The sequence below is a fragment of the Cotesia glomerata genome, unplaced genomic scaffold (assembly GCF_020080835.1).
Source record: "Cotesia glomerata isolate CgM1 unplaced genomic scaffold, MPM_Cglom_v2.3 scaffold_36, whole genome shotgun sequence".
NCBI lineage: Eukaryota > Metazoa > Arthropoda > Insecta > Hymenoptera > Braconidae > Cotesia > Cotesia glomerata.
The window spans coordinates 1-26,695 of record NW_025403973.1 but is presented as its reverse complement, the minus strand read 5'-3'; the positions used below and the strand labels follow the sequence as shown (position 1 = coordinate 26,695).

The window sequence follows — 26,695 nt, the reverse complement described above, 5'->3', positions numbered from 1 at the left end:
ATTTAAGACGAGCTCACAGCGACAGAGCTCTGGAACATTATTGTGGAGCGTCCTAAAATAGTCTTGAGAAAATCTTAAAATAGTCCTAAAAATCTTTAAAAATTTCTTAAGACTATTTTAAGATGAGCTCACAGCGACAGAGCTCCGGAAAAATTACTATAGAGCGTCTTTAAATAGTCTTAAAATCATCTTAAGATAGCGTTAAAACAATTTAAAAAAAATTTTTAAAGATTATTTCAAGATGAGCTCACAGCGACAGAGCCCCGGAACATTAAAACGAAGCGTTTCAAAAAAGTCTTAAAATTGTCGGATGACAATTTTTCAACAATTTCAAAGTCGATTTAAAAAGAGCGTACTCAAAAATGTTGTGGTTAAAAACTTGCAAAATCGTCTAAAAAATGTCTAAAAATTAATTTTCATAACAAATTTGAGATCCAAATTTGAAAAATCTGCTCTCGGAATTGGCTTTCGGTGTCTTAAAAGAGTCTCAAAACAGTCTTGGTTTTTGTCACGTTTAAGATTTTAAAAAAACGACATTTTTAAGACTTTGTTAATATGATTTATTTTTTCACGGGGACCCAAAAATCATTTATTTGATATTTTTAACCTTTATATTTATGTATTTGTGTTTTTTGTGAGTTACGTATGGAGTAAGTAATCAAAAAAAAAGTTTAAAGTCTCAGATTAACAGAATTTAAGTGATTTTTCAAAAAAAAAATAATATAAATATGGAGTATGATTTTTTTTTGCAGTTTTATGGGAAAATATATGAAAATTTTGATTAATGTTATTTTTGATCGCGGATATCTTTGAAACGGTTGATCTGAGGAACTTTGACCTTCAAACGTTTTTTGTAGAGCGTAAAATTTCCTATTTATCCTCTCTCTGGGATGTTGCGTAAACAAGCCATTCCGAAGTAATTAAAATTCGAAAATAAAAAAAAATATTTTCCCGTGTTATTTAAATATAGAAAAATTAGAAATGTGTTGAGGCAAACCTTAATATCAATATTAAAGGCTCTAATAGGTACCAAAATTTTTGTTTTTGAATGTACTTTCAACTTTTCAACACCATTGAAGAAAAAAAATTTTTTTTTTTTTTTGAAACACCCTAATATATATGTCTAATGAAAATGAAAACAATAAAATATGTGGAACTATGTACAATTTCTATTTGATCATCATTATGACGACAATTGCTGAAGATTCACTGAAGTGAGGAATACAATTGCAAGTACACGGAAAAACGATAAAATAAAATAAATCACGTGTGAAACTGCATGAAAACCCATTGGGAAGTTGAAAAACAAAAGAAAAATTCTATAAAAGAGGAGTGTGATGAAGCTGCGAGAAATCGAGATGTTGAAAAGAAGAAAATACAAATAAAGAACAAAAAAGACACTTGTCTGATGACTAATTATTCTGCGCATGCAGTAAACAATCAGGGGAGTAATTAAAAATCTGAAATAAAAAGTGTATAATGCTTCTAACTTACAAAGATATAAACAGATTAAATAGTGCGAACAGTTCATGTGATTATGAAAACAATTAAGGGGTCGGTGATAAAATTGACTTTTCACTTTTCAATGGTTTTCAATAAGCCCTTACATTCATTAATCTGTACCATTAACATGTTTGTTACTTATTTAGTTATTTTTATAAGAACAATACAAAAAAAATAACCGAACTCTTTTAATCAAATTAAAAGGAACTAATCGAAATATGTATGTGACAGAGATTGTATTTTTTTCTAATAAAAAATACAATTAATATATTTATTTGTTGTTCCATATTTTGTTATGCATTTGATTTATATCAATTTAAATAACACTTAATATTTTAAAAAGCATTTGTTTTGTTAAAAAGCACCCAGTATCTAAGTAGACAGAGGTGGGTGCCACGTTTTGAGTGAAAAGTACCAAGTACAAAGAAAGAAAAAAATAAAAAAGTGAGAGAGAAATAGAGTACGGTTAAGAGCACGATAAAAAGAGAAATATATAGACAGAACGAAAGTAAGGGTGAGAGAGAGAAATTTTAAAAGAGAAGGACACACCCTCTACCCTCGGTAGTAGAGATCCAAGCTCTACACCCCTCTGCGCCTCGCAGTGTATTCTCTATAGCACTAACCACCCTACATTCGATCCATGTTTGCTCTCTACCCCTTCAACCACCACGTTCGACCCAGCACTCAGTTCTGTCTCTCTCAGTCTCTTTCTCCATTGCTTCGACTCCATTTCCCTCTTACCCTTAACGTTAAGGGAAGAATTTCTACTCGGCTTTCCTTCTCTCTCTCTCTCTCTTTCTCTTATTATCTGGCTTTCAATAGTGGCTTCTCTCTTTGCTCTTATACCACGATGATATTACCCAGCGTGGAAATTTCACGATATTTCTCCGGAGATTCGTACTCTAAAAAAATTAATTATCACTTGCGGCGATTCTCATCTCAAATTCTCAGATGATTTTACCACTATCTGATGATAAATTTACTTTTTTCTTTTTATTTTTAATTTATCAAGTACCCAAGATGTATATTTCTCATACAATCATTAATATCCCAAGTGTTCTTTTATTTTTTTTTCAATTTGAAGAAATTTTTTTAATTAAGTACAATTTTGGAAAAAAATTTTTTCGCTTATCTTATTAAGATACCAAGAGTTTTCCTTGGTTATTTTTTTCGACTTTTTTGGTGGTAAAAAAAAGGGTTCTTTAAGGTTTCACCTTTTGTGCAACTTACAACACACAAGATATCGCGTAAAAAAGCGCCCTCTTGACGACGAACTAGGATAAAGTCGGAAAAAATTTCCTTTGCCTCTTGGGGGCTCTGCATCCTTAAACTACCCCGAGCGTATACAGTTACTGTACCCTTTCCCTCATAAGTTTTTTATCCTCTCAAACTTGTCGTCGTCGTCGTCGTCGTTGTCGTTTATTTCGAGTTTCACGATCCATCTATTCACATTTAAAAGCCGCCGTATACGTCCTACTGTTTTACCGACGATAACCACAAGGACAAAGATGGGCAAGTCATCCAGTAGAGCATGTCAAATATTTCGAAGAGTTTATCGCGTGAACCGGAAGCATTTTGTACGTTTCTTTCGCATCAACCCAAATAATGTAGGCGTTTTTTAACAGAATAAAGACTTTCGTTCTTGTTATTCTTCAGCTGAGTCATTAACTTACATACTATGATTTTCTAGAATTTTTTTGGCTATACGTATATTTCTCTTGTTAAAATAAACATCTACAAATACATCACGTAATATATATGAATGAACCAGACTAGCTGGGAATAATTTAAAAGTAAATTTTAGATCCAAAAGAGTTATCTTTCCATCTTGCTCGGTTTTTTTTCCATACTCTCACTTGTCATCAATGTTTTTTTTATTTTTTATCTCCTTAATGTTTTTTCTCTCAGACAGCCCAAAAAATTCTTCACACATCGCAATCTTGAATTGTGACGCAATCTTTATAGTCACCTTACGTAAGGACGTGTTTATAAGTATAGTTTAGCGGCTGCTGCGCAATAGGTTTTGGTTCTCATGATCACTAATAACCAATAGGTTGAGTTTCATCAAGTAGCTGTTGGTGATGCTGCTTCTACTTCTGTTGTAGCTGTCTATCGAATGTTAATATACCACACTACACTAGATGATTTGAATTACTCATCATCTTGACCTTGCGCCGACCTAAAAGCCATTTGCACTGTGCTGTGCTAATGACAATTAGAATATTTAAATAAATATGATGGTTGCCATTCTGTTGCACTTGAAAAATATGCATTGAAATTTAAAAGATAACAGAAGAGAAAGCATTGGATCTTTTATTCAACCAAAAGGTTAAGACCTGCTTCAACAAGTCCCTTTACTGTATGAGTTTCGAGGCCGGTTTTTTTTTTTTTTTTAGATCCACCAATAGCTTCCAACATCGTCCGCAATAAAGGTGTGGAGTAATTTACATACGTACTAAAAGTGCTAAATTGTATTTTATATTGATTGCTTGATATATTTACTGCATATTATATAGCTTTTGGAGCAATCAAAAAATAATTTGCATACAATTAATTTTATTATAATAATAATAATCATAATCATTATTATCATTAATTTATCATCAATAAGAGCGATGATACATTACCAATGGAATAATGAGTATTCAACAAGTATTAGATGTAAAATATCGTATAATAACGATATGCAGTATATCAGCATGCAGGTTATAAAAAAATTAAAGTTAAATCATGCTACTGCGAAAGCCGCGGATAAATGTTTCATAAAAAAAATAGGAGGAGAATGAAAGGTATTATTTAAAGTAGTAACACCGTGTTGTCACGAGAGTAGTGAAGATAAAATTTAATGAACATTGGATAGAATAGATCCTCTTCAACATGACAGAGTCTTTTGTGTACGTTCTCCAACGGGGAACCAACGCGCTTGAACCTAACCTCCAAATAGTGTAGCACTTGCGCATACGATCGGTGTGTGATATGAGGATGGTGCATCCACCTGTTCTATATAGAACATCTACATATACGCAACATCGAGTATGATGATAGATGACAGGAGCAGGAGAGAGAACGAGACAGAGTATCGAACAGTAGTATGGAGGATAGGAATAGAAGTATAGCATATTCGCTAAGCAGAGACACAATTTCATCAAACAGAGGACAACATTTCTAACCCCCGAATGTGCATGCTGAGCTTCGTTACTGACGTTACTAGTCCCCTATTCACCCTGTTTAACGATATTCTCTGGTTAGCAATATGAATCAGGGAATATGGAAGCGAGTGAGGACGAAAGGAGAATGTACGAAGCAGTTTGAAGCTAAACCAAGATCCTTTCGAATGTCCCTGGCAGCGCGACAGTATTGGCTGTCTTGCTCTTTAGATCGTTTTATCTCTCTTGGATGAATCTTTCTTTTTTCCTCGCATTGAAAGAGGAGAAACGAGAAAAGAGGAAGATCGCTTGAGATGGTAAAAAGAGAGTGGGAGAGAGAGCGTCGTCATAATTCCTTGAATTGAACGGCGGGTTATTCTCCACCAAGGTTATCATGAGGGGACGAGGCGCGGTTGGGACATCAAGAGAGAAGAGACAGACTGAGTAAGAAAGAGATATTAGGAGCGAGCTAGATATATAACGAGAAAGAGAGAGAATGAGCAAGTGAGTAAGAGAGTAGCAAGTACGAAGTACGAAGTACGGTGATCGTTGCGGCAGGGTGGGATAGGGGGAACATGGTGGGGCACGGGGAATCAATAGGACAACAAGGACGGCACCAACGACTCTCTATGCTGCAAGCTATGTCGCATGTACTGGTGGGAGAAATAACGATAGTACCTAAGCGTCTCTGTAGGTGGCGTTGCTGTTGCAAGACAAAGATAAACCTATAGGTTACGACAGCAGTTAGAGCAGTGGGGACTGTTGCTTGCCAGGTAACGACGACTAATGGATGGGTGCTCCAGAGGACTGCGGGGCAAAGACCGGGTAAATGGATAAGGGGTCTGCGGGACAGCAAGGGGAATACCGAGAAAACGCGCGCGAGGGTCGAAGTGGGGTACGTACACATATATGTAGTAGTTGGTAGTGCCGGGACGAGGGGCCGGGCGGTAGACGAGCGGGACAAGGGGATCGAAGGGGGAGACAGGGAGAACCGACTTTATGCAGCTGCGGGACGATAACAACGATGGGCTACAGGACCGCCGCTATAGCTGGGGAAATGCCAAATGGGCTACAGGACCGTGCCGGCCTAGCTGTACGTTCGCTTGCCTCGTAGTGGCATGGCGGACGGGCGGCAAGCAGGCGGGAAGAAGAGGGGTTTCAAGCGGTCGTCTCTTCTTGTCTGCCTCTGCGTCTCTATAGCCGCTCCACCGGTCTCACCGTTCTCTCTTACCGGCGGCCCTCCACTATTGCTGTTAGTACCTAACCTCCTATCCACTCTCTGTACTACTCTGTTCTCTCGGTGCTGATGCTTCCATTGGACTTGCCTCCATATCACTATTGCCTTGGACGCAGGTACTCGTTCAACCGGGTACCGACCCTCACCGTCCTCGACGATGCCCTTCGTCATCGTGATGTCTTGTCCTCATCGAACCTCATGTAGCCGGTCAGCAGAGGCTCTAACTAGTAAGAGACAACTCCAAGTACTTCTATCTCTCGTCTCTCCTATCTCATGTAGTTTAACTTCAATAATCGTCAATGTACATACTTGATTCACTTACTTTTATTTTTTATCTTTACGTTCATACTACAATATTGGACATATATATTTTTTAATATTTACTCATCTGTATAGATTATAATTAATCATTTTTCATTGAATCCGCGGGTTATTGTTCTTCTACATAATAATATGTATATAAATGCATGTATTAATAGCATAATGATGTTGAAGCTTTGTTTAAATTATTAATGCAAATAATGAAAAGATATTATCTATCATGGATCGTTTTTATTTTCCTTCTTCTCCCTTTTCTATTTCTGTTGTTGTTAAACTTTATCGATCGAGAAAAAGCAAATCTCGTTGGAATATTTTGTTATAACCATGCTTATTAGGTTTTTTTTTCTTGAGAGTAGTGATATTGCTGGTTTATTTAAATTTACCGCCGATTGTCGTAGGTGGAATGTGACTGGCTTTCAACATTTAAGCAATATCTTCAGTTACAATGACGTCAGGTTGTCTCTCGATTCTGTTCTGTTTACTTCAGCGTAATAATTAGCAAATGAGATCACTATGCGACAAATATAGAGATGGAAAACACAAGACAAAGAATTCTCTGTCAACAATATATTTGACTTGTTGACAATCAAAATAGTAAATATAACTGAACAACAGCAACAGCAACAACAACATCAACGACGAAGATGACGAGGAGAATGACAACAATCATACATAGCCTACAGGTTTAGTCACATAAATGAGATCTCACATGATATAAAGGCATAAATGCGTCATACAGGCCCGCCTTCATCTTCGATTCAATGTAGATTATGGTTAAGACGAATTATAATCATCTACTAGCCGAAAATTAGAACGCAACCTTGCCTATATTAATATAATTTACTGTTCTGTTTAGTGTTCTATATTTGTTAGCATGAATATTTACTATTATCATATATACTTCTGGTCAGAAGATATTTCTATTAATTTTGTGATCAATATTTTTGCAGTTATAACTCGTACGCTGTGTTTACTTCAACGTTCCGCACTACAATCAGCAAGATAAAAATATCTCAAGACATAACAAGCACCAAGATTAAAAAGTATCTAATATATTTCTTTTTAAACCAACCAATTAAATAAATACAATATGTGAAAAAAAAATTAAGCCACAGCAAATTGAATACTTTAGCAAAAAAAAAATATTCACTATGAATTAAATACTTTACAACAATATAAAATTAATTTTATACGCAATGTCTAGTATAGTATCTGTACAGTTTTTATCGTTGTTTCATTACGACGTAACTTCAACGGAAATGTTCATGTTTTTTTAAAAACATTCTATCGCTAATTTAATTAATTTTTATTTTAAATAATAAACTTTTATTTTAACTTTTAAAAAAATTTGCCGTAATTGCGCGTAAACATAGTTTATTATCTCTACATTTTTGTTTTTAATTTATATAATGTATATGAACATACGTTTGCTCATCAGACAGTTAAAAAAGTTAAAGCTAAAAAGTTGATAACTACAAGTTTTTTTTTTTTAATTATAAAAAATTCTATGTGTAAGCATGGAACGTTTAAATTTTACAAAAAATTTCTTGGTAAATGTTGAAACTTTTGAATAATTTCACAAACATTTAATATGGATTTTTCTTATTTAGGGTATAGATATTTATTATATTTTGAAATAGCACACATAGTCGAACTACTCGCGACATCTACTTACTTAGCTTTGAACTATTTTAAAACCTTCCTAAGCAAACGGTAAAAAAATTTTTAGACAGAAAATCAATAAATAATTCATGAAATTAATAAATAAAAATGTTATTTTTTATTCACAACAATAATCTGTTAAAGTACAAAAATAAATAACTAAAACTATCCTAGTTCTGTTAAAAAATTATGGAGACTACTTCTTTTGGAGGGTGTAGTTGATGTATTGATTATTCCCTTTAATTTTGAAATATTTATTTTCTTCGACTTACTCCCGGATACGTTAATATTATTGTTCTTTCTTTGTTTTCCTTTAGGGTTCAACAACCTAGGTGTATCAGCGTTAATTTTTGTAATCTCAGCTCCCTGGCAACCTTTGACATTTGGGGTGTTTATCAATAATCCAGCAGTTTTATCTTTAATCCGTTTCTTTTTTTTCTTCGGCGTTATGTCAGTGACAACTTCTGTTTTAACTATTTTCAATCGCTCTGGTTTATTTAACGTAACAAAATTTTTCTTTTTACAAACAGAGCAAATAATTATCAATTTATTCAACCGATTCTTAAGACTCTTACGTACTAACTTTTTTTGATACACTGACAACTGAATATCATTACCCGAATTTTTAATCAACTTTTTAACTGAATTCGGTATCGGCTTTCCCCGAATCAATCTTACTTTATAATCTACTGTGTTCCATAACGAACCGCAATGAGAGCACATAGTATTAATCCCAAAAATTTGTTTAGGTAACTCTCCATCGTTTGTCAATTCTTTACAGCACTTTCTTTAAATTAAATAATTAAATCAATTAAACATGAAGTCTAACTAAAAAATTCTAATATAAGAAATTCATTTAAATTACAAATAAATAATTTAAAAGAAACATACTTATACTTACACATAATAATTACGAAGTTTATTAGCCTCCGGATTTTTGTGTTTACTCAAAAATTTTGTGATATTCAACAAATGCGTAACGTTTTCCATTGTCAATTTTTTGTCAATTACAACACATTTAAATAATAATTAATAAGTACGCTAATTATAACCTATCTTTTACAAATAAATTTGTAAATAAAAAATTCACTTGATCACATAGCACGTGTATTTTATTACCAACCGAAATAACAATAAGCCAAAAAAATAAATTTTTTGTTAATATTTAATTCTTTTACTGTCAGATGTCACTAATTGTCATTACCTGCGAATGATAATCGTTAATAGTATTACCAACATTACCGACGTGAAGAACGACATAAACTATACCTCTCTTTTAATCTTAACATCAAAATAAATCTAATAATTAACATTTGTAAATATTTATTCATATGTTCCAAATCTGTCAGGAAAATTTATAAATTATAATTTTTTATTACAATTAACATGAATCATAATAATAATTTGTTTCTAAGTCAAGTTAAACATGGTAACGAATTGTTGATAAAAAAACAAACTTAGTATCGATCTCACTGAGTTTGTGACGTCATTTATGGTAGATCACGCCACATCCCCACTTTAGAAATACTCATCAGCGATTGGTGCTGATGGAACATACGAAATACACTCAAGATTTGTAATATTTATTTAAATTTTATCAAATTTTAAATTTAAAATATTGTGAATAAATCAATTATCAATATCAATTATTTTTAATTTTACTTAGTTCAATTATTAATCATAATAAATACTTCTTCTTTAAAAACTTATTCATTAAAATTATTTAATTTATTAACTGATAAATTCAAAGTACCAATTGTTTCTTATCTTCACATTAATTATAAAGAAGAAATAGAAGCTAAATTTATAAATTTACAGAACTTTTATAATTTTTTAATGACATTTTTTTTTTTTTTTAAATTAATTCAATAAACATGACCCAAATGAAAATTTAAATAAATAGCTCTTTTGATTACTCCAATGTACTGTGCTGATAATAATTGAAATAAATGATTTTTTTTTATAAAAAATTAAAGTAAAAAAAAATAAGTTAACGCAATGTCTCCCTCTTTTTTCTATTAGCGCGCGCAGTATTCATCTCTCAGTTTATATCGGTATATATGCGCACATGTTGTACAGTATGTACATGGTTTTTTTTGACTCGACGAATCCAGCAGACTCTCGTTAGAGTTACAGCTGCTAATGCTAATAGTATATATTTATATATATACATCTATATATATTTTGGTCATAATATATACTCGTACTGATTCACGATTCACATTAGTGGATAACTTTTATATACATTGATAAATGTAAAGATACAACTAGTAAGTGTCCCTGGGATGTCTAGTGTATACTTATCGTTATTTTACAACGCAGTACACGGCAAGAGTTATCCTAAAATTTTTTCAATTAAAAAATAATGTAAACTTCAGTTTATCCAATGTCTGGTGAATAAATAAAATATTCTAACTCAGTCATATGCACATCAAGTTAAATGAACCATCACGTAAGGACAGTCATTGATAAAAAAATCAACAATATTTCGTGTTTTATTTATTATGTCAGTAAATAATCGCTATGAATTAATTAATTATCAGAGTTAGTTTAATTAAATTGACATAATTTATCAAAAATATTAAGCTATTTGTATTTATCCAAACTACGAAACAGAGTAGTAAATAAAGTGACACAGATTCACATCAATGAATTACTGAAGGTATGTATCCTAAAAAATAATTTATATAATATTTTTTATTATGATGATGATAATGACCATGATGACTAATAGTGATGTTTCTAAATTAATTAATTGAGTCAATTAATTAATTAATTTTTTTAGTGTTGATGTCAATGAACTGACACTAGAAAGCTATATAATTAAATAGTATATTTAATAGAACATTTATATTTATTTTTTTGGTAATAAAAGATCCACTTCGATGAGCTTATCACGTGATCAAAGTTGGCAGACTCCACGATCTGGTGAACTCGAAAAATTACACGTACGATCTCACCTAACCTGATTATTCCGTTGAGTAAATGAGACGGTAAATGTTGATACAAATATTGGAGAGAGTTGTCTTCTAGAGAAATTTATTTGTAATAATAAATTTACTACCGATAAAAAAATCTAAAGGTTTGTAATACTAATTATTATAATAATTTATAAATAAATTTTAATTGATGAAATTATAAGTAAAAGTACTTTGAACTTGAAATTATAGATTATGACCTATTTACTGATCAAGTGATTGGATATTTTTCAGTTTTCATTCCAAGGTTGAGAAATTTGTTGGAAGATCAAGAATACTTGTGAGTGGTAAATAAAAAAGAATCCAGCTTTTCTTATTTGGAAAGACCTACTTACGCTAAAAAGGGTAAGCTCCATATTGCTTATCTGTTTTGTTATTTTTTTTTTTTAATTATCTTTTACTGGTTATTTATTTTGGTGGAATTAATTGGTAATAGTTGTAATAATGGTGAGGGGTATTCATTAAACAAAATTTAATATCACGCTTCTAAAAATATCCAAGAATATTGAATGATTTAAATGGGAATTATGCAAAGTTAATGTCCTCAGAATGCCCACGTGTATTTTATAGATTATTATTACATAACTATTCGGTGGTGGTTATCAATCATATCGCTATACATTAATATTAATTATTATCATCTGCAAGGCTAAAGTTAATTATTAATAATTTTTTCCTCTCTTTAAATGAAATACAAAAAAAAAATAATAACAATTATTTTGTTTTTATCAAGTATATTTATAGAATTCATTACTATCATTACCTCAGCTATCGATAAGAATTTCTCACGACATAATTCACAATTCTAATGTTTTTATTATCAAGTAATTTTATTTAAACAACAATACCGATGACTCTGATTTTTTTATTCAACTGTAAGTAATCAATTTAACTCATTTGAATTTGTTAATAATTAATATGTAGACTCCGGAACTTGTTAATTAAGTGATAGACAAATTAATAATTACCCTTGGGTCATGACATCACACGTTTGCATATTTATACAATAGTGTATACCTCAGTCAATGAAATTTTTATCAGCTGTTTTCATCGATACTACGGAATAGTAATAAACCTAACACACATTATGTATATACACCACTTATGTGAAGTACATATAGTAAACTTATAATAATTCGTAGTATAGGCTCATGTCACTTATGCGATTAGAATTCATTCATAGACTCGTGAACTATATACTACTCCATTATTGGTAGGTCTTCAGGTGATTGTAATCGTCGTTTAGAATCTCTGTACATAATTTATTGCGACATTTACAAATATACCAACAATAACGGGTGTTATCAGTTGTCATTATTCAAAAAAATCAAAAGTCAATTTTAATAAAAAAAAATTAGACAAACGGTTGACCCTGAAGGCCATCCCTGCAACTTCCCGCCACTTACATACCTAGGCGCTTAAAATTGCACTAATAATTGCTCTTCGAGCTCAAAAAAACAACTTATGTCTTATTTTGAGCTCTCCAAGTTCAAAGAGATAGTCTTTCTATACTTTTGACATAGAATTTAATTTCACATAACTTCACACTAATAGATTTGTTTTTATAGTTAAAAAGATTTGTTAATATTTAACAAATCATTTATTAGAAGCCATTTGTTAGGCCTTAACAAATATTTCTTAGTATTTAAAAAGATTTATTAATACTTAATAAATGAATATCAGATTTATTGAATACAAACAAATCATTTTGAATACTAAGAAATATTTATTTAACATTAAAAAATGGTCTCTAATAAATGATTTGTTAGCTATTAACAAATATTATTTAATACAAATAAATCCTTCTATCAGTGCAGTCAATTCGTTCAAGAGATATCATAAACGAAAGAAAACCGAAAAGTGTTTTCTGCACATAACTTCACATAATTTCACATAATTTCAGTCAGTTTGTTCAAGAGATATCATGAACGAAAGAAAACCGAAAAGTGTTTCCTGCACATAACTTCACATAATTTCACATAATTTCACATAATTTCAGTCAGTTTGTTCAAGAGATATCATGAACGAAAGAAAACCGAAAAGTGTTTCCTGCACATAACTTCACATAATTTCACATAATTTCAGCCAGTTCGTTTAAGAGATATCATGAACGAAAGAAAACCGGAAAGTGTATTCTGCACATAACTTCACATAATTTCACATAATTTCAGTCGATTCATTCAAGAGATAACTTCACATAATTTCACATAATTTCAATCAATTCGTTCAAGTGTTTTTTCCACATAACTTTACATAATTTTGCATAAGTTCACATAACATTTCTTTTCGGATCGTATTTGATGAGATAATATAATTTTTAGACTTTTGAGCTCGAAGAAGCATAGAAAAGCTATCTCTCCAAGCTCGGAGAGCTCAAAATAATACATAAATCGATCCAAAAAAAATTAGGAAAACGGTTGACCCTGATGGCCATCCCTGCAACTTCCCGCTAATTTCATACTTAAGCGCTTAAAATTGCACCAATGACGTTTTTGAGCTCTTCGAGCTCAAAAATACAATTTATGGGTTATTTTGAGCTCTCCGAGCTCAAAGAGATTGCTTTCCTATCCTTTAAAGCTCTTCGAGCTCAAAAGTCTGATAGAGATTTGATAAGACACTATTTTTTGAATTTTTAAACCACAATAACTTTTGAATGAATAAACCGATTTTTTTTTGACCGGACTGGTGGCGATCGACGTGGTTTTTTGAGGTTAAGAGCTGATTAGTTTTTGGAATTGAACTATTAAGCCGTTTAAAAGTTATTCCAAAAAAACCACATTTGAAAAAAATTTTTTTTTCAGTTTTTTGAAGATTTCTCAAAATCTATTGATCTGAATCGGTCCAAATAGTTTTCAAAATCTAAGTTTGGTCAAGCCCTTTCGAATGGCACCAACCGCGATGAAATCGGTCAAGCCGTTCAAAAGTTATAAGCGGTTCACATACTTTCACACACACACACACACATACAGACGCCGTGACAACCTCGCAGGGATAGTCAGGGAAGCTTCCTGTGACCTTCAAACGTCGAGATCTGATGAAAACTCGATTTTTGCAAAACGGGGTGAAAACAATAACTTCCCGATTTTTGAAAATCTTCGATTTTCGTAGCGGGAAGTTAAAAATTATGAATTAGAAAAATAATAAAATTAGTTAGCAATGCAACTATTTGTTATTTGAGCGGATTTGACCTTAAGTAGAGGCGCATCAGTGTGTCTATTGTGCAGTGTGTTGTAGAATATCATGTGGGAGGGTGTAGTAAGTAAGATAATAATGAACGAGTGACCAGGGAAGTGATACGGGTTACATTAGCTGTTTTACACTGGTAGTTCACATATCAAATGCACGACGTCATTGGGTAATATGTCTTGATGTTGAGTTATTTCTCTTTACTACCCTCATACAAACATTAGCCACTTCCTCTTGTTTCTTTAAATATTTTTATTATATCTCTATTACTTTATTCCTACATTGAAGATAAAAGTAAAAGTTGTTTTTATTTTTAAACTATGATTAGTTTCAAATTTGATAAAGTTTCAAAGATAAAAAAATTATTTGAAGAAATACCGAGTCTGTGGGTTATTTTCTATTGAGAAATAGCTGTTTGAGTAAATAGTATATCTATTATTAAACTTCAATTCAAAGTTTTTTTTAGTTTTTTACCTTGAAATGCCCGAAGGTCTTAACATACTATCTGATGAAATCAAAGTCCAAAGTTTGTTGCCGTAAATTTACTATAAAGGATGAGAAAAATAACACGTTAAATAACTAAATCGTAAGTTGACGTCTATCTTAATCCACGTCATCGTATGATGAACATAATATTTTATGCATATATGTTTATATGTGTATATGTATATTAAAAAAATAACTTGGCGAATGTTTCGTTAAACATTCAATTAAATTTCTGAGTTGCCATTGGATAATGGTGAATTGCAAACATTTATCACGCGGGCAAGATGAAAATTTCAGTGCTAACAAGCCGATTGGACTCTGTACTTTATATTTTGATGAATAAATAGCGTTGTCGTTCAAACATCATTACATTTGTCAATGTACTATTCTTTTTGACGATCATGATAATAATAAAAAATAATAATCTTTTATCAATCAATATCAAGGTTAAACTTTTTTTTATTTATATCACCATTAGATTGTTGAATTAATTAGATTTTGTTGTCAGTTCTTCTTTAAAAAGATTTTTAAATACTTATCTAATTATTATGATAACAATATTATTAATCAACTATCAATAAACAGTCATCAGTAAATCATCGCTAGAGTTGTAATACCAATTTAAATATTTAACATTTCGTTTGCTTTTATTTGTTTTTTTTTTTTAATGAGTAAAAACAAGTAACTCATAACTCGAGTGTATGATCCGTCTCGGTGATAGAATCATTAAATTGTTAGTGAATATGTATGCGGGTTTCTTCTTTACTGATATAATTGTACCATATATGACATATGTACAATAATAATAACAATAAGACTAATAATAATGATAAAGATGGTCTTTAAAGTCTTATTTGATGCAAAGAGCGAGTAACGCAGAGCCATTTCAATCAATGAAGATCGCTAATAGTTATGTAGATGCAATCTTATTTATACAAAAGTTTATTTTGTGTTGTGACAGCATGCCAGTTTGATTTATTTAAAATATTGAAATAAAAAGTTTTATTTACCAATTGAAATATTTTACTGATGTATTATTTTTCTTTAAATTTACTTTGAAATACAAGCATGGTAGTTTAAATTTTTGATAACTGATATAGTTAAAAAATATCAGAACTGGATTTTGGATTAATTTTTTTTTACAGAAAAATTCAGATAGTTCCCTGGTGTGTGAATATTCCAATACTACAATAAATAATAATTACCAGAAGTTACTCAAGAAATATTAACCAAGGTTCCAATATTTAAAAATAAAAAACAAAATCCGCCATCATGATTATAGACGATAAATTGTGAGTCGATATTAATATTAATTTGTCATATAAAATGCTACTAAAGTGCATTGTATGATAAATTATCGGTTTTATTAATCATTAATGATTAATTATGATAATTTATCTATTGACATGTTCTATTGCTCACTATCAAATGCATGTATCCATTATTCGCAAATTAACACAAAACTTCAACAAAGCTTTGCTTTTAATCACATTTCTTTTCATTTAATAAACATTTTATTCACCTGCTATTGTAACGATTTATAATATTTATTATTTGTACTTATGATTTATTATATAAGCTTTAATAATTTTTTTTTAGTAATAAACTCTAAAAAATAATAATTATTAAGTATTATTCAAGTTAAAGTGCAATCTATGTTGTGATATATGATGATAAACGTGTATAAAAATTATCATTATAAATAATCAACAAGTGAGATTAAAAAAATGAATCAATTAATTATTATCTCGGATTGATTAAATAAGAAATCAATCTATTGTCGATTAACGTACAAAGTTCAGAGTTTATCAAGATAAGCAATAAACTCTGTAAAAAGTTTGCATACTTAGAAGTTTTGTTCAAAGTTCTTTTAATCAAATATTACATGTATATCAGTGTCATAAATAAGACAATAAATATCATATGGACTATATTATTTATTAACGATAATTCGTATCCGTTTTTTTTTTAATTTATCTTAATTTTTATCGAACAATAAATTATTTTTAAGTATAGTGCTCGAATGATCGAACTTTGAGATTCAGTAAGACAATGAATGCTTATAAATAATTATGATTACCAATAACAAAATTAATAGTTTAGATATTGTTAACCTTTTCTAGAGGATTAAACAGATCGCGATAGAAGAGAGAGGCCATTAGTTTCAGTTTAACAAGGTCTTTTTCTATATTTCTGACTTGATATAACATATCTATATGTACGGGCACATACGCATATATCTATAGAAAATATAAGAACCACACGTGCAAAGTCCAAATGCGATAACGACCTATCATTATTGCTCTCAGCTATCTCACCTATGCCTAGTTCAATTTTTGAAATCAGTCACCACAACGGCTGTGGTATAAGAGGATCCGATTTCTTCGGTATTAATTTTATTTTATTCTTACTACTTTTTTATATAATTTTGTATTCATTTAAATAATAACTTAAATAACTATTCATGTGTTTCAATATTTATATTGTACATTATATAATTTTGTTCTATTATAATCCTGTTAATTTTTAATTGTCATTTAATAACTACGCGTTAAGTGAATAATAAAAATAGTTAATTATGTCAAATGAAATAACTTCGTAGTTTGTTGAAATTACGAATAAAAAGCTCGTGAAATACTGAGGTAATTTAATAACACGGTAAAAAAATAAAATTTTATTTCTTCAGAAACAAAAATTATTTTTAATTTTTATAAAACTTTAATTGTCTATCTTGTGTTTAATTCATCAATAAGTGTTTGTTATTATGCATGTCAAATAATTACTTTTTAATAGAAAAAGTTTATAATAAAAATTACCTATTTTCTGTAATGTAAATAATTTTCTTTAAATTTACTATATTTTTGTATGAACAAAAAAATTCTGAACTAAAAAAAATGTAAATCAATAAATAAATGAACATTGGTCATGCAAAGTAAGATTTTAAAGTATCTCGAATATTTTTACTACGACTGTCATTAGTAGATTTGAATAATTGATTATACATTTAAATTTATATATTTCGCCTCTTCTACTCTTAAATATTTAATTTATTCGACTGATAAATCTTTCATCGCTCTTAAAAATTTATCGCCTTTTTTAAAATATAAATTGATTATTATCATTTTTTAAATTATTCACAGAGAAATGGAGAGTTTCTGGATCAGTGGAGTCATCACTGCGTTGAAAGCGCTTTCATATGTCTACGATTTGTTGACCTTCCCAGTCTATCTTTTCCTTCAACGGCCATGGGAGAAGAGAAAACTATCGCGAAAAGTTCGCGCGAAATCTATTTACAAAGATGAAACATCAATTGTCTACAGAAATGTTGATCAACCAGGGCCTATGCATGCTGCTTTAGAACGGCTTGGAATAAATACTGTCGATAAAGTTTTACGTTATGCTACTGAGATTCATGGAGATAAACAATGCTTGGGTACGAGACAGATACTCGGTGAAGAAAATGAACTTCAACCCAATGGCAGGGTTTTCAAAAAGGTAAATCTTACAAATTAATTTTAAATTATCATTACTAACAGTTTTAATAATTAATTTAATCTTGATTGCAGTACAATATGGGCGATTATAAATGGAAGAGTTATAAAGAAGTCGAAAGATTGGTAACGTCATTCGGAAAAGGATTGCAAGAACGTGGACTGACACAACGAAAGAATATCGTTATTTTCGCAGAAACCCGAGCTGAGTGGATGATTGCAGCTCATGGATGTTTTAAGCAAAATTTATCTATAGTCACTATTTACGCGACTTTGGGAGATGAAGCTATTGCACACGGAATAAATGAAACTGAAGTGGATACAGTGATTACCAGTCACGAACTCTTGCCTAAATTCCGTAATTTATTGTCAATGACACCCGAAGTAAAGTGCATTATTTACATGGAAGACCAGTTAGTCCCGACAGACACAACTGGGTTCAAAGAAGGAGTAAGTTTATTGCCGTTTTCAGATGTGATTAAAATAGGTAATTCGTCCACTATTGAGTCTGTTGCCCCGCAACCAGACGACACAGCCATCATAATGTACACATCTGGATCGACTGGTGTGCCCAAAGGTGTAATATTGACGCACAAAAATATCGTTGCTAATATTAAAGCATCTTGCAGCGCTTGTGTGACTAGACCAGATGATGTTTTCCTCGGGTTCTTACCACTGGCTCATGTCTTTGAGCTTTTGGTTGAGTGTGTCGCTTTATTATCCGGAGTACCGATCGGTTACAGTTCCCCTCTGACAATGATCGATTCCAGCAGTAAAATTCAACGAGGATGCAAAGGTGATGCATCTATATTACGTCCTACATGCATAACTGCCGTGCCAGTAAGTAAATAAATTCAGTTTTCGTTCTAGTTTTTTTAAATTGAAATCTAATATTTTATTTATTTTTGTTTTATGTTACTTGCAGCTTATACTTGACCGTATATCGAAGGGAATAAATGAAAAAGTAAAGAAGAAGGGGCCATTTAGTCAGGCGATATTTAAATTTGCTTATGAATACAAACTAAAGTGGACAAAACGAGGCTTTGAGACACCTTTCTTTGATCGATTAATATTTAGCTCAGCTAAGCAAGTTCTTGGCGGGCGAATGAGATTCATACTGTCAGGCGGTGCTCCACTTACTCCAGAAACGCATACTCAAGTTAAAATTTGCCTCTGCACCGCTGTACTTCAAGGATACGGTCTAACAGAAACTTGCTCATCAGTCAGCGTTATGGACTGTAAGTATTTTTATATTAAAAAATTAGTAAATTTTTTTTTACTTTTATTAATTTTTTTTTCAAGATTACGATCGTACCACTGGAAGAGTTGGTGCACCAGAAATTGGTTGTGATGTGAGGCTAGAAAATTGGGAAGAAGGTTCATACAGAGTTACTGACACTCCTAATCCACGTGGAGAAATAATTATTGGAGGAGATAACGTTTCTCAGGGATATTACAAAATACCAGAAAAAACTAAGGAAGACTTTTTTGAAAAAGATGGTAAACGGTGGTTCAGAACTGGCGATATTGGTGAAATTTATCCCGATGGTTGTCTTAAAATTATTGGTAAGCTATTAATATTTCATTTTTGTTCTTCAAGTTATTGTTATTTAATAATTATTGATTTATTTTAATTTCAGACCGTAAGAAAGATTTGGTTAAATTACAACATGGTGAATATGTATCACTTGGAAGAGTCGAGTCGGAATTAAAAACTTGCCGGCTAATTGAAAATATTTGTGTATATGGTGATAGTCATAAGTCTTACACAGTGGCGTTGGTTGTACCTCATACGCTACATTTACAAGAAATAGCTGATCTTCTTGGTATACAGGGTAGTTTTGAACAGCTTTGTGAGAATCCACAAATAGAAAAAGCTGTTTTACAAGAACTGATTGAGCATGCCAAGAAATGTAAGTTTTTATTATATTCTTTCTTTGAACTTTTTGTGATTAGCAAATTTGAATGATTACTGGTGATTATTGAAAACTGACGATTTAAATTACCTACCATTTAATTTTATAAGCTTTATGGGTTGAAATTATTTTTGCGTTCGTGTTTAAAAATTTATCTCAGAATCAATTAAAAAAATTTTCAAGTTTAAATATTCTTGAAAAATTTTAAAATTACTGAATTGAATTTTATGATTTAAGATAGAAATAATTATTCAGAAATAGAGAACTTTTAAATCGGTACATTTTTTATGACAATAGAAGTTAATCAATTTTAAAAGTATTTTTTAATTCATTGTTGACAATAACTTCAGAACAAAATATTCAATCTGAGCACTGAACGTTATTTTTGTCAGACTATTAAAAGTGATTTATCGAAAAATAAATAAACTGAATATTTTTATGAAAATTAAGTTAGCCGAAATCTAAAAATTTTTAGAATTTTTTTGTATTGAAAAAATTATTAAAAAAAAAAAAAAAAAAAATTTCATTTGTAAAAAACTTGAAAAACTGTAAGTGCAATTTTTAAAAAATATTTTTTTGTTCTAATTAATAATTGAAAAAAAAAATTAAAAACGTCGGTTAACTTTAGTATTATAATATTTTTATGTATTTTATGTGCTGTCGTTGATATTAAATGATCAATTAATTAAATCTTAAAAAATAAAATTCGTTATATATAAAGTACTCACTACTTTTCCCGCTAACCGCATCCGAGGATTTCTATTTTATTCATGTTGATTAAAAAAACACTAATTACTCAACTATTACTACTTATTTAATAAAATTACTCACTAATAACACTATTAAACATGACATTTTATATATTCACGTTTTAAAAACGTTTAAAATTCACACGTTACATTGTTTTTACCTGCCGAATCATCGCAATTGACCGTTGGAAAATAGACTAAAAATCCTTATAAAGTTGCGCGCGCATCCAATCGTCTATCGACTAATTTTAAATAATCGATCTATTGCAAATAATTACGCGCCAAATTTAAAAATAATATCAATTAGTTCCAGTGATGATTTTTTTTTCACTTTGATTTAAACGTAAAATAATTAATTAATTAATTTTATAAATCGATTAATATTTATTGATAATATTAGACGACATAAAAAAATTATTTATACTTATTTCTTGATTTTTAAAACTGAAGAAGAATTAATTAACATTTATAAGTAAGATTACAGCAGACATTTTACAATTTTGTTATAAAAACTTATGAATAATTCATTTATTACAAAAATAACAATACAAAAAATAGGTTAAAGAATTTTAAAAAATTCTTCCTGGGCAGTAATTTAGTTTTTTGTAATGATTAAATTTAAATTTATTGAATAAAATAAAAAAAAATCAATTGTCTGTTAATTTTATACTCATGAATAACCATCAGTAAAATACTTGTCGCTTAAACTTTATTATTTGGTTAATTATTTAACACAATAAATTCTCTATAATTATACAATTATTTATATTCAAAGTAATTTATTTTTTTATTTTTTTTCTCTATTTTAACAGCAAATCTTCAGAGATTCGAAATACCCGGAGCTGTCAAATTATGTGCTGAACAATGGTCGCCAGACATGGGTCTCGTTACAGCAGCATTTAAAGTTAAGAGGAAAGCTGTACAAGAACGCTATCAACATGAAATAAATCGAATGTATGCATCGTGATGTTCTGAGCTTTTTATCTTTATTAAGAATTAAATTCTAAGAACAAAGAAAATCTTTGTACGAAGAGGAAACAGATAAAGAAGAGAAAGTGAAGAAATAAAACTAAATTGTAATTTTATCAAATGAAAATAATTATTGAGAATTTTGTCTTTCGAAAATGCAAACAGAATATTTATATTAAGGTGCTATGATAATATATGAAGTGGATGACATATTACAAACCAAAATACTATGAGGTTTATGTGTATTTATTAACAAAACCTCATTTTATTTATGTACAATCATCAAAAGTAATTATTACTTTTTTAATTGAAACCCAGTTTTTTTTTTTCGTAACGCACAGTTTGTAATGCTAAATACCTCGTTAAATGAGCAGAACATTGTTTTTTTTTAAAACAAATTATTTAAGTCTTCCGCGTTATTGATCGTACAAATCAATAATAGAGTATTGATTTTTTTTGGACATTTTTGTTTGAGATTTTTAAATCTGCTTATACAATGACATCATTTTGATTTGCTTCATGAGAGTAGTAATAACTAAAAAAAAAAAAAAATTTATTGGTATTTATTTTAAGAATGGATTGAAAAAAAAAAGTAATAACAACAAAAGCTGTAATTGTACTATATAAATAAATATAGTTGAAATTAAATATAGAAAAAAAAAATTTTGTGATAATTTTAAGGATAATTATCAACGTTACATAGTCAAAAAGAGATTAAAAACAAACTTAAACAAGTATCATGTGAAAAATAATAAATTAATGTCATTTAAAAAAGAAATAGTAAAGGTCGATCTAAGGAAATTCTTTTTCTAAGTTTTATAATGAGATTTACATGATAATTTATTTCATAGTTCTTGTTTATTCCCAAAAATTTTTTTCGTTTCATATGCAAATTAATGTAGGCAATATAGACCGGGGGTTTTTTTTGTTGAAAAAAAAAAACCCCAAGATGACGATTAAAGTGAATTAAATTATTCAAATTTATTTTATAGTAAAATAATTGTTAATATTTATTAGCCTTGAAGTAATTAAAATAAAAAAATGTAATTCGTTAGTATTTTTTAGACGTTAATAATTTATGAAAAAAAAAAAAAATATCAAGAGCGTTTGTAATGTGAACTGTAATTTAAAATAATACTAACATACAAGGAAAAAATGTAATTACAAAAGTACAAATTGGTTTCTGACGCAGAAGAAATCAAGAAATTATTTTTTTTTATTTTATTCGAAACAAGTTGATTAAAAAACTATTACTTTTTTCTGTTAATTTATGATACTTACAAAGTAACAATAATCAGTTCTTAATTATACGATACGTCGATACGTAATATGAAAATTACATGGTAATCTTTATAAGTGTCTATATATTGATATATAAAAAGTTGTTACAAAATTGTGTCATCCATTGAATATAAAAATTATTATAAATATATATTTTTCTGTTCAACTAGAGTTACAAAAGAATACTTGTAATGATAGTAAGTAATAAGTAATCAATAATAATTATTAAAAATAATAATAATCGTGGATGCTATTTATTAAGTAGCGGTAAATAAAGATACTCAACAAATGGTATCAATAGTTTTATTAAACGTGTTTAATAATTAAACAGGATGAACTATAAAACCATTAAATAAAAAAATAGACAAAATAAATCGGTACTAATTACAATTACTCACAAGCATTGTATATTACACGCTAAAAAAATGAATAACAAAGAAAAAAAAAAAAAAAACAAGTAATTAATTTTTTAAATGTGTCTCATTTAAACGTTAGAGTTACTATATATGTATATTTAAGATTAATTGTACAGATGATGTATAAAAACGTGACGAAGAAATTCAAGATTCAATGAAAATTTATATAAAATTGAAAAATTATTTTGTTGAATTATAAATTATAAATTATATATGTATATTTACATTGTTCAAAGATTTTTTTGCTTTAAATAATCCTTTCTGAATGTTTGATTCATCATTTCACCAATTTTGGTCCGTATCCATACAGGAGGTATCAATGTGAAAAAAGCTTGTATACCGTGAGCCCAATAACCCGTACTGCTGTCGATCTTTCCAAGAGTTGCAACAGCATTCTTTGCGTAAGTTGTTGCGTCCGGTACCGCGACTGTGGATACCTTTATTCAATAATAATTCACGGTTATTTTATTCATTTTCTTTTTCAGGATTCTTCAGTCATTTTTATTACGTAATTAAAAAATGATTTATTAGGCAAAAAATAAGATATATTTGTAATAAAATTTACCTGCAATCGATGAGAAAAGGCATTCATTTTAGTGTTAACAAATAGTGGCGTTAAATGCTGGACCGTAATACCGAATTTATTGTACTCGACTCTTAGAGCTTCAGAGAAACTTCTTAAATATACTTTAGTCGCGGCGTAAACAGTCATTAGCGGCAGAGGCTGTAATTCTGACCCTGATGATACGTTGACGATTGCTCCTTTTTGTCTTTTTTGCATACCTGGTATTACTATACGTGTCATTAAAGTAGCAGCACCAATATTCACATTTATTATGTCCCAAAGTTCATCTTCCGGGACTTCTCCCACATACATTGGGTATGTATACTGCTTTCCGACATTATTGACTATTTAAACAAAAATATTAATTTTTTAAATGTAATTTTCTTTTAAGGAAATATCTAATTTATTTTATTTTTAAATATCAATTTTTGAATTATTCAAAAACAGTAAATTTTCATTTACTTTAATCTTAGATAAAATAGTATTTAAAAAAATAAATTACCTAAAATTCCAACAGGTATATCTCTCAAATGTGGTTCTATTTCAACACTGACGTCTCTTCCTTTAGAAAAGTCTGCTGAAATTAATTTAATTTGTATGTTTGGACTTATTGTTAACATTTCACTTTTAGTTTTTTCCAGTCTTTCAGCATTACGACTAATAAGAACTAAATTGAATCCACGATTGGCAAGTTCTTTCGCATAAGCTTTACCAATCCCATCAGTCGAGCCAGTCACTACTGTAAAATAATTTAATAGTTATTTTACTATCGCAATAATTCATCGGATTAAAAAAATGTCATTATTGACTTTTTTTATTGTAAAACTTTTAATAGCGTTAAAAAATGTTTAGATTTTTATTCATATAATTGTTCAAAAAAATGTAAGAATAAATTTTTGAATATTTATTAGAAAAAAAAATTTCCAGGATTCAGCGAATTAAAATATCATAATTTTAAAATTTTAATTGAAAATAAATTATGAATAAGCTCACCTGCCCATTCGCCAAACTTATTTTTCAAATCAATTGGTTTTTGATTTACCAATGGAATTAGTACTTCAAATATTGCACGAGATATTCTGCTCACTGGGTCCAACAGTATCCAAAGAATCAATACTGCCACCAATAACCACAGAGAAATTGACAATATCATTTTCTTCAATAATAATAAACATTAATCACTATTATATTTACAAAAACTTATTAAAACTATTTAATTAAATTTTTCATCACCACTCATTTATCATATAATTGTATTAAAAATTTTTAAAAATCTACAAAAAACGACTCGAGAATGATAATGTATTTGGTCGTAGTTCAGTCGAATTATCTTCACTAATAAATAAATAAATAAATAAAAAATATGTACATTGAAAAATGAACAAGGACTACAGATCTAATCAGTTTCACCGGCTTCTAGTGACTGTCAAGAAGTTTATAAATGTAAAAACACTTTCTCTGTTACTCTATACTCGCAGTTGGTTGATCAACATCAACTGAGCTCGCACGATTTGATACACACACTCTTCACAGGATTATTTAAATGATACTAGCACGTTTAGTTTTTTAAATAATATTTTTTTTCTTTACCAACTATTTTATTATTTACTCATCTCTCAACAAAAATCAATTGATCGCGCGATAAGCTATTTCTTCTTTTATTTGGAGTTGATAATATACATTTTTTTTATCAGAATAAACTATCATTGATTCCTTTAAAACTGCTGTCTGTAGCGCAATTTCGATTGCACTGTACATTACCTTTTATCTACGTACATTTATAAACATATATGTGAAGTACTATTATATCATCTTTAGATACTATCGCATACATAATTCATGCGGTTAATTTTTGTTTACATTAATCGCCTACTATATACTTCCTCATTTAAATTAAATTAATTCTATATTGAGTAATACACTTTGTTTAATATTAAAAAATTGAGCAATCAAAAGTTATTATTCATAATTTTTATTTTGTTTTATCCGATTTTTCTTGAACATTCCACAAACTTGAAAAAAATTATTATGAAAATCGTGATATGACTGTTATTATGTAATTACTGCGGAATTACCCTCGAAAGTACTAACAAAATATCAACACTTAATAGAGTTATCAAAGGTGAAGTTTATCCAGTTTTTTTTTTTTTTTTTTTTCTTAAAGTATGAAAAAACAAAATTGACTTTTGCCGGTACTTTGAAATTATTTGTTAGAATAAAAGCGTTTCCGTGTAACACATTCTATTTATTTAAGCTAAAACATACATTTTTTTATCTTCACTCATATTTAAAAATTAACAAATAATAAACAGTTCAAGTTTTATATTTAAATATTTTAGAAATAAAATTCAAACGTTAAATAGCATCATACATTGCTGGTAATGACGCATTCAGTCAAGTAAATATATAATTATAATAAATATTTTCTTTTTACCTATTCAAACCAATTAGCAGCTTGTAAATTTTTTACCATAAAATATAAGACGACATGACATGTTACAAATAAAAATGATTTGTTAATACTGTGCCAGAAAGTATGTGTAATAATACATATGCGATGTAAAGTTCAAACTACGCAATAAATATAACATTTACATAAATGAAGCGATAACTTTCTCGCGAAAAGATAAATAAATTCATCATATTTTAGTTATTAAATTTGTTTATACACATCGTAGTATATTTTTTAATAAATTATAAAAAGAAATTTAACATGTAGAAACAGTCGCTAAATTTAAAATAAAAATTCAATGACATCTCGAAATATACACTGATAGAAGGATTTCTTA

The 26,695-nt window shown here is 29.3% G+C and overlaps 3 protein-coding genes across 9 annotated transcripts; 1 reads left to right on the top strand and 2 right to left on the bottom strand.

The window, feature by feature from the left end:
- Nucleotides 1-7,967: 7,967 nt before the first annotated feature.
- On the bottom strand, nt 7,968-9,107 carry LOC123274451. The gene is made up of 2 exons (XM_044742066.1): nt 8,771-9,107; nt 7,968-8,656 (listed from the first exon to the last, which is right to left on the bottom strand). Exons 1-2 carry the CDS (start codon nt 8,857-8,859, stop codon nt 8,035-8,037), a joined length of 711 nt encoding a protein of 236 aa, XP_044598001.1. The 5' UTR covers nt 8,860-9,107; the 3' UTR covers nt 7,968-8,034.
- An 859-nt stretch (nt 9,108-9,966) lies between these two features.
- LOC123274449 (long-chain-fatty-acid--CoA ligase 4) lies at nt 9,967-23,465 on the top strand. Of its 6 annotated transcripts, XM_044742057.1 has the most exons (10): nt 9,967-10,531; nt 10,745-10,951; nt 11,082-11,192; nt 15,665-15,811; nt 17,660-18,014; nt 18,086-18,850; nt 18,936-19,248; nt 19,313-19,576; nt 19,651-19,923; nt 21,488-23,465. In XM_044742057.1, exons 4-10 carry the CDS (start codon nt 15,792-15,794, stop codon nt 21,640-21,642), a joined length of 2,145 nt encoding a protein of 714 aa, XP_044597992.1. In that variant the 5' UTR covers nt 9,967-10,531; nt 10,745-10,951; nt 11,082-11,192; nt 15,665-15,791; the 3' UTR covers nt 21,643-23,465. The 6 variants fall into 6 exon arrangements, with proteins under 6 accessions (XP_044597992.1, XP_044597996.1, XP_044597993.1 ...); XM_044742061.1 differs by lacking the exon at nt 15,665-15,811; XM_044742058.1 differs by lacking the exons at nt 9,967-10,531; nt 10,745-10,951; nt 11,082-11,192 and adding an exon at nt 13,985-14,202.
- LOC123274450 (inactive hydroxysteroid dehydrogenase-like protein 1) lies at nt 22,067-25,133 on the bottom strand. 2 transcript variants are annotated; one of them, XM_044742065.1, is made up of 5 exons: nt 24,900-25,133; nt 24,409-24,645; nt 23,907-24,250; nt 23,567-23,778; nt 22,067-22,179 (listed from the first exon to the last, which is right to left on the bottom strand). In XM_044742065.1, exons 1-4 carry the CDS (start codon nt 25,057-25,059, stop codon nt 23,572-23,574), a joined length of 948 nt encoding a protein of 315 aa, XP_044598000.1. In that variant the 5' UTR covers nt 25,060-25,133; the 3' UTR covers nt 22,067-22,179; nt 23,567-23,571. The 2 variants fall into 2 exon arrangements, with proteins under 2 accessions (XP_044598000.1, XP_044597999.1); XM_044742064.1 differs by having other exon boundaries at nt 22,067-23,778.
- Nucleotides 25,134-26,695: the final 1,562 nt, after the last annotated feature.

What these genes read in the sequence shown, in the direction of transcription:
- LOC123274451 (XM_044742066.1), bottom strand. Translation starts at nt 8,859, where the DNA reads ATGGAAAACGTTACGCATTTGTTGAATATCACAAAATTTTTGAGTAAA. An exon ending in AAACTTCGTAATTATTATGT is followed by an intron (nt 8,657 to 8,770) that starts GTAAGTATAAGT and finishes TTTAATTTAAAG; the next exon opens with AAAGTGCTGTAAAGAATTGA.
- LOC123274449 (XM_044742057.1), top strand. Translation starts at nt 15,792, where the DNA reads ATGATTATAGACGATAAATT. An exon ending in ATGATTATAGACGATAAATT is followed by an intron (nt 15,812 to 17,659) that starts GTGAGTCGATAT and finishes AATTATTCACAG; the next exon opens with AGAAATGGAGAGTTTCTGGA. An exon ending in ATGGCAGGGTTTTCAAAAAG is followed by an intron (nt 18,015 to 18,085) that starts GTAAATCTTACA and finishes TCTTGATTGCAG; the next exon opens with TACAATATGGGCGATTATAA.
- LOC123274450 (XM_044742064.1), bottom strand. Translation starts at nt 25,059, where the DNA reads ATGATATTGTCAATTTCTCTGTGGTTATTGGTGGCAGTATTGATTCTT. An exon ending in TAAGTTTGGCGAATGGGCAG is followed by an intron (nt 24,646 to 24,899) that starts GTGAGCTTATTC and finishes ATTATTTTACAG; the next exon opens with TAGTGACTGGCTCGACTGAT. An exon ending in TATACCTGTTGGAATTTTAG is followed by an intron (nt 24,251 to 24,408) that starts GTAATTTATTTT and finishes TTGTTTAAATAG; the next exon opens with TCAATAATGTCGGAAAGCAG.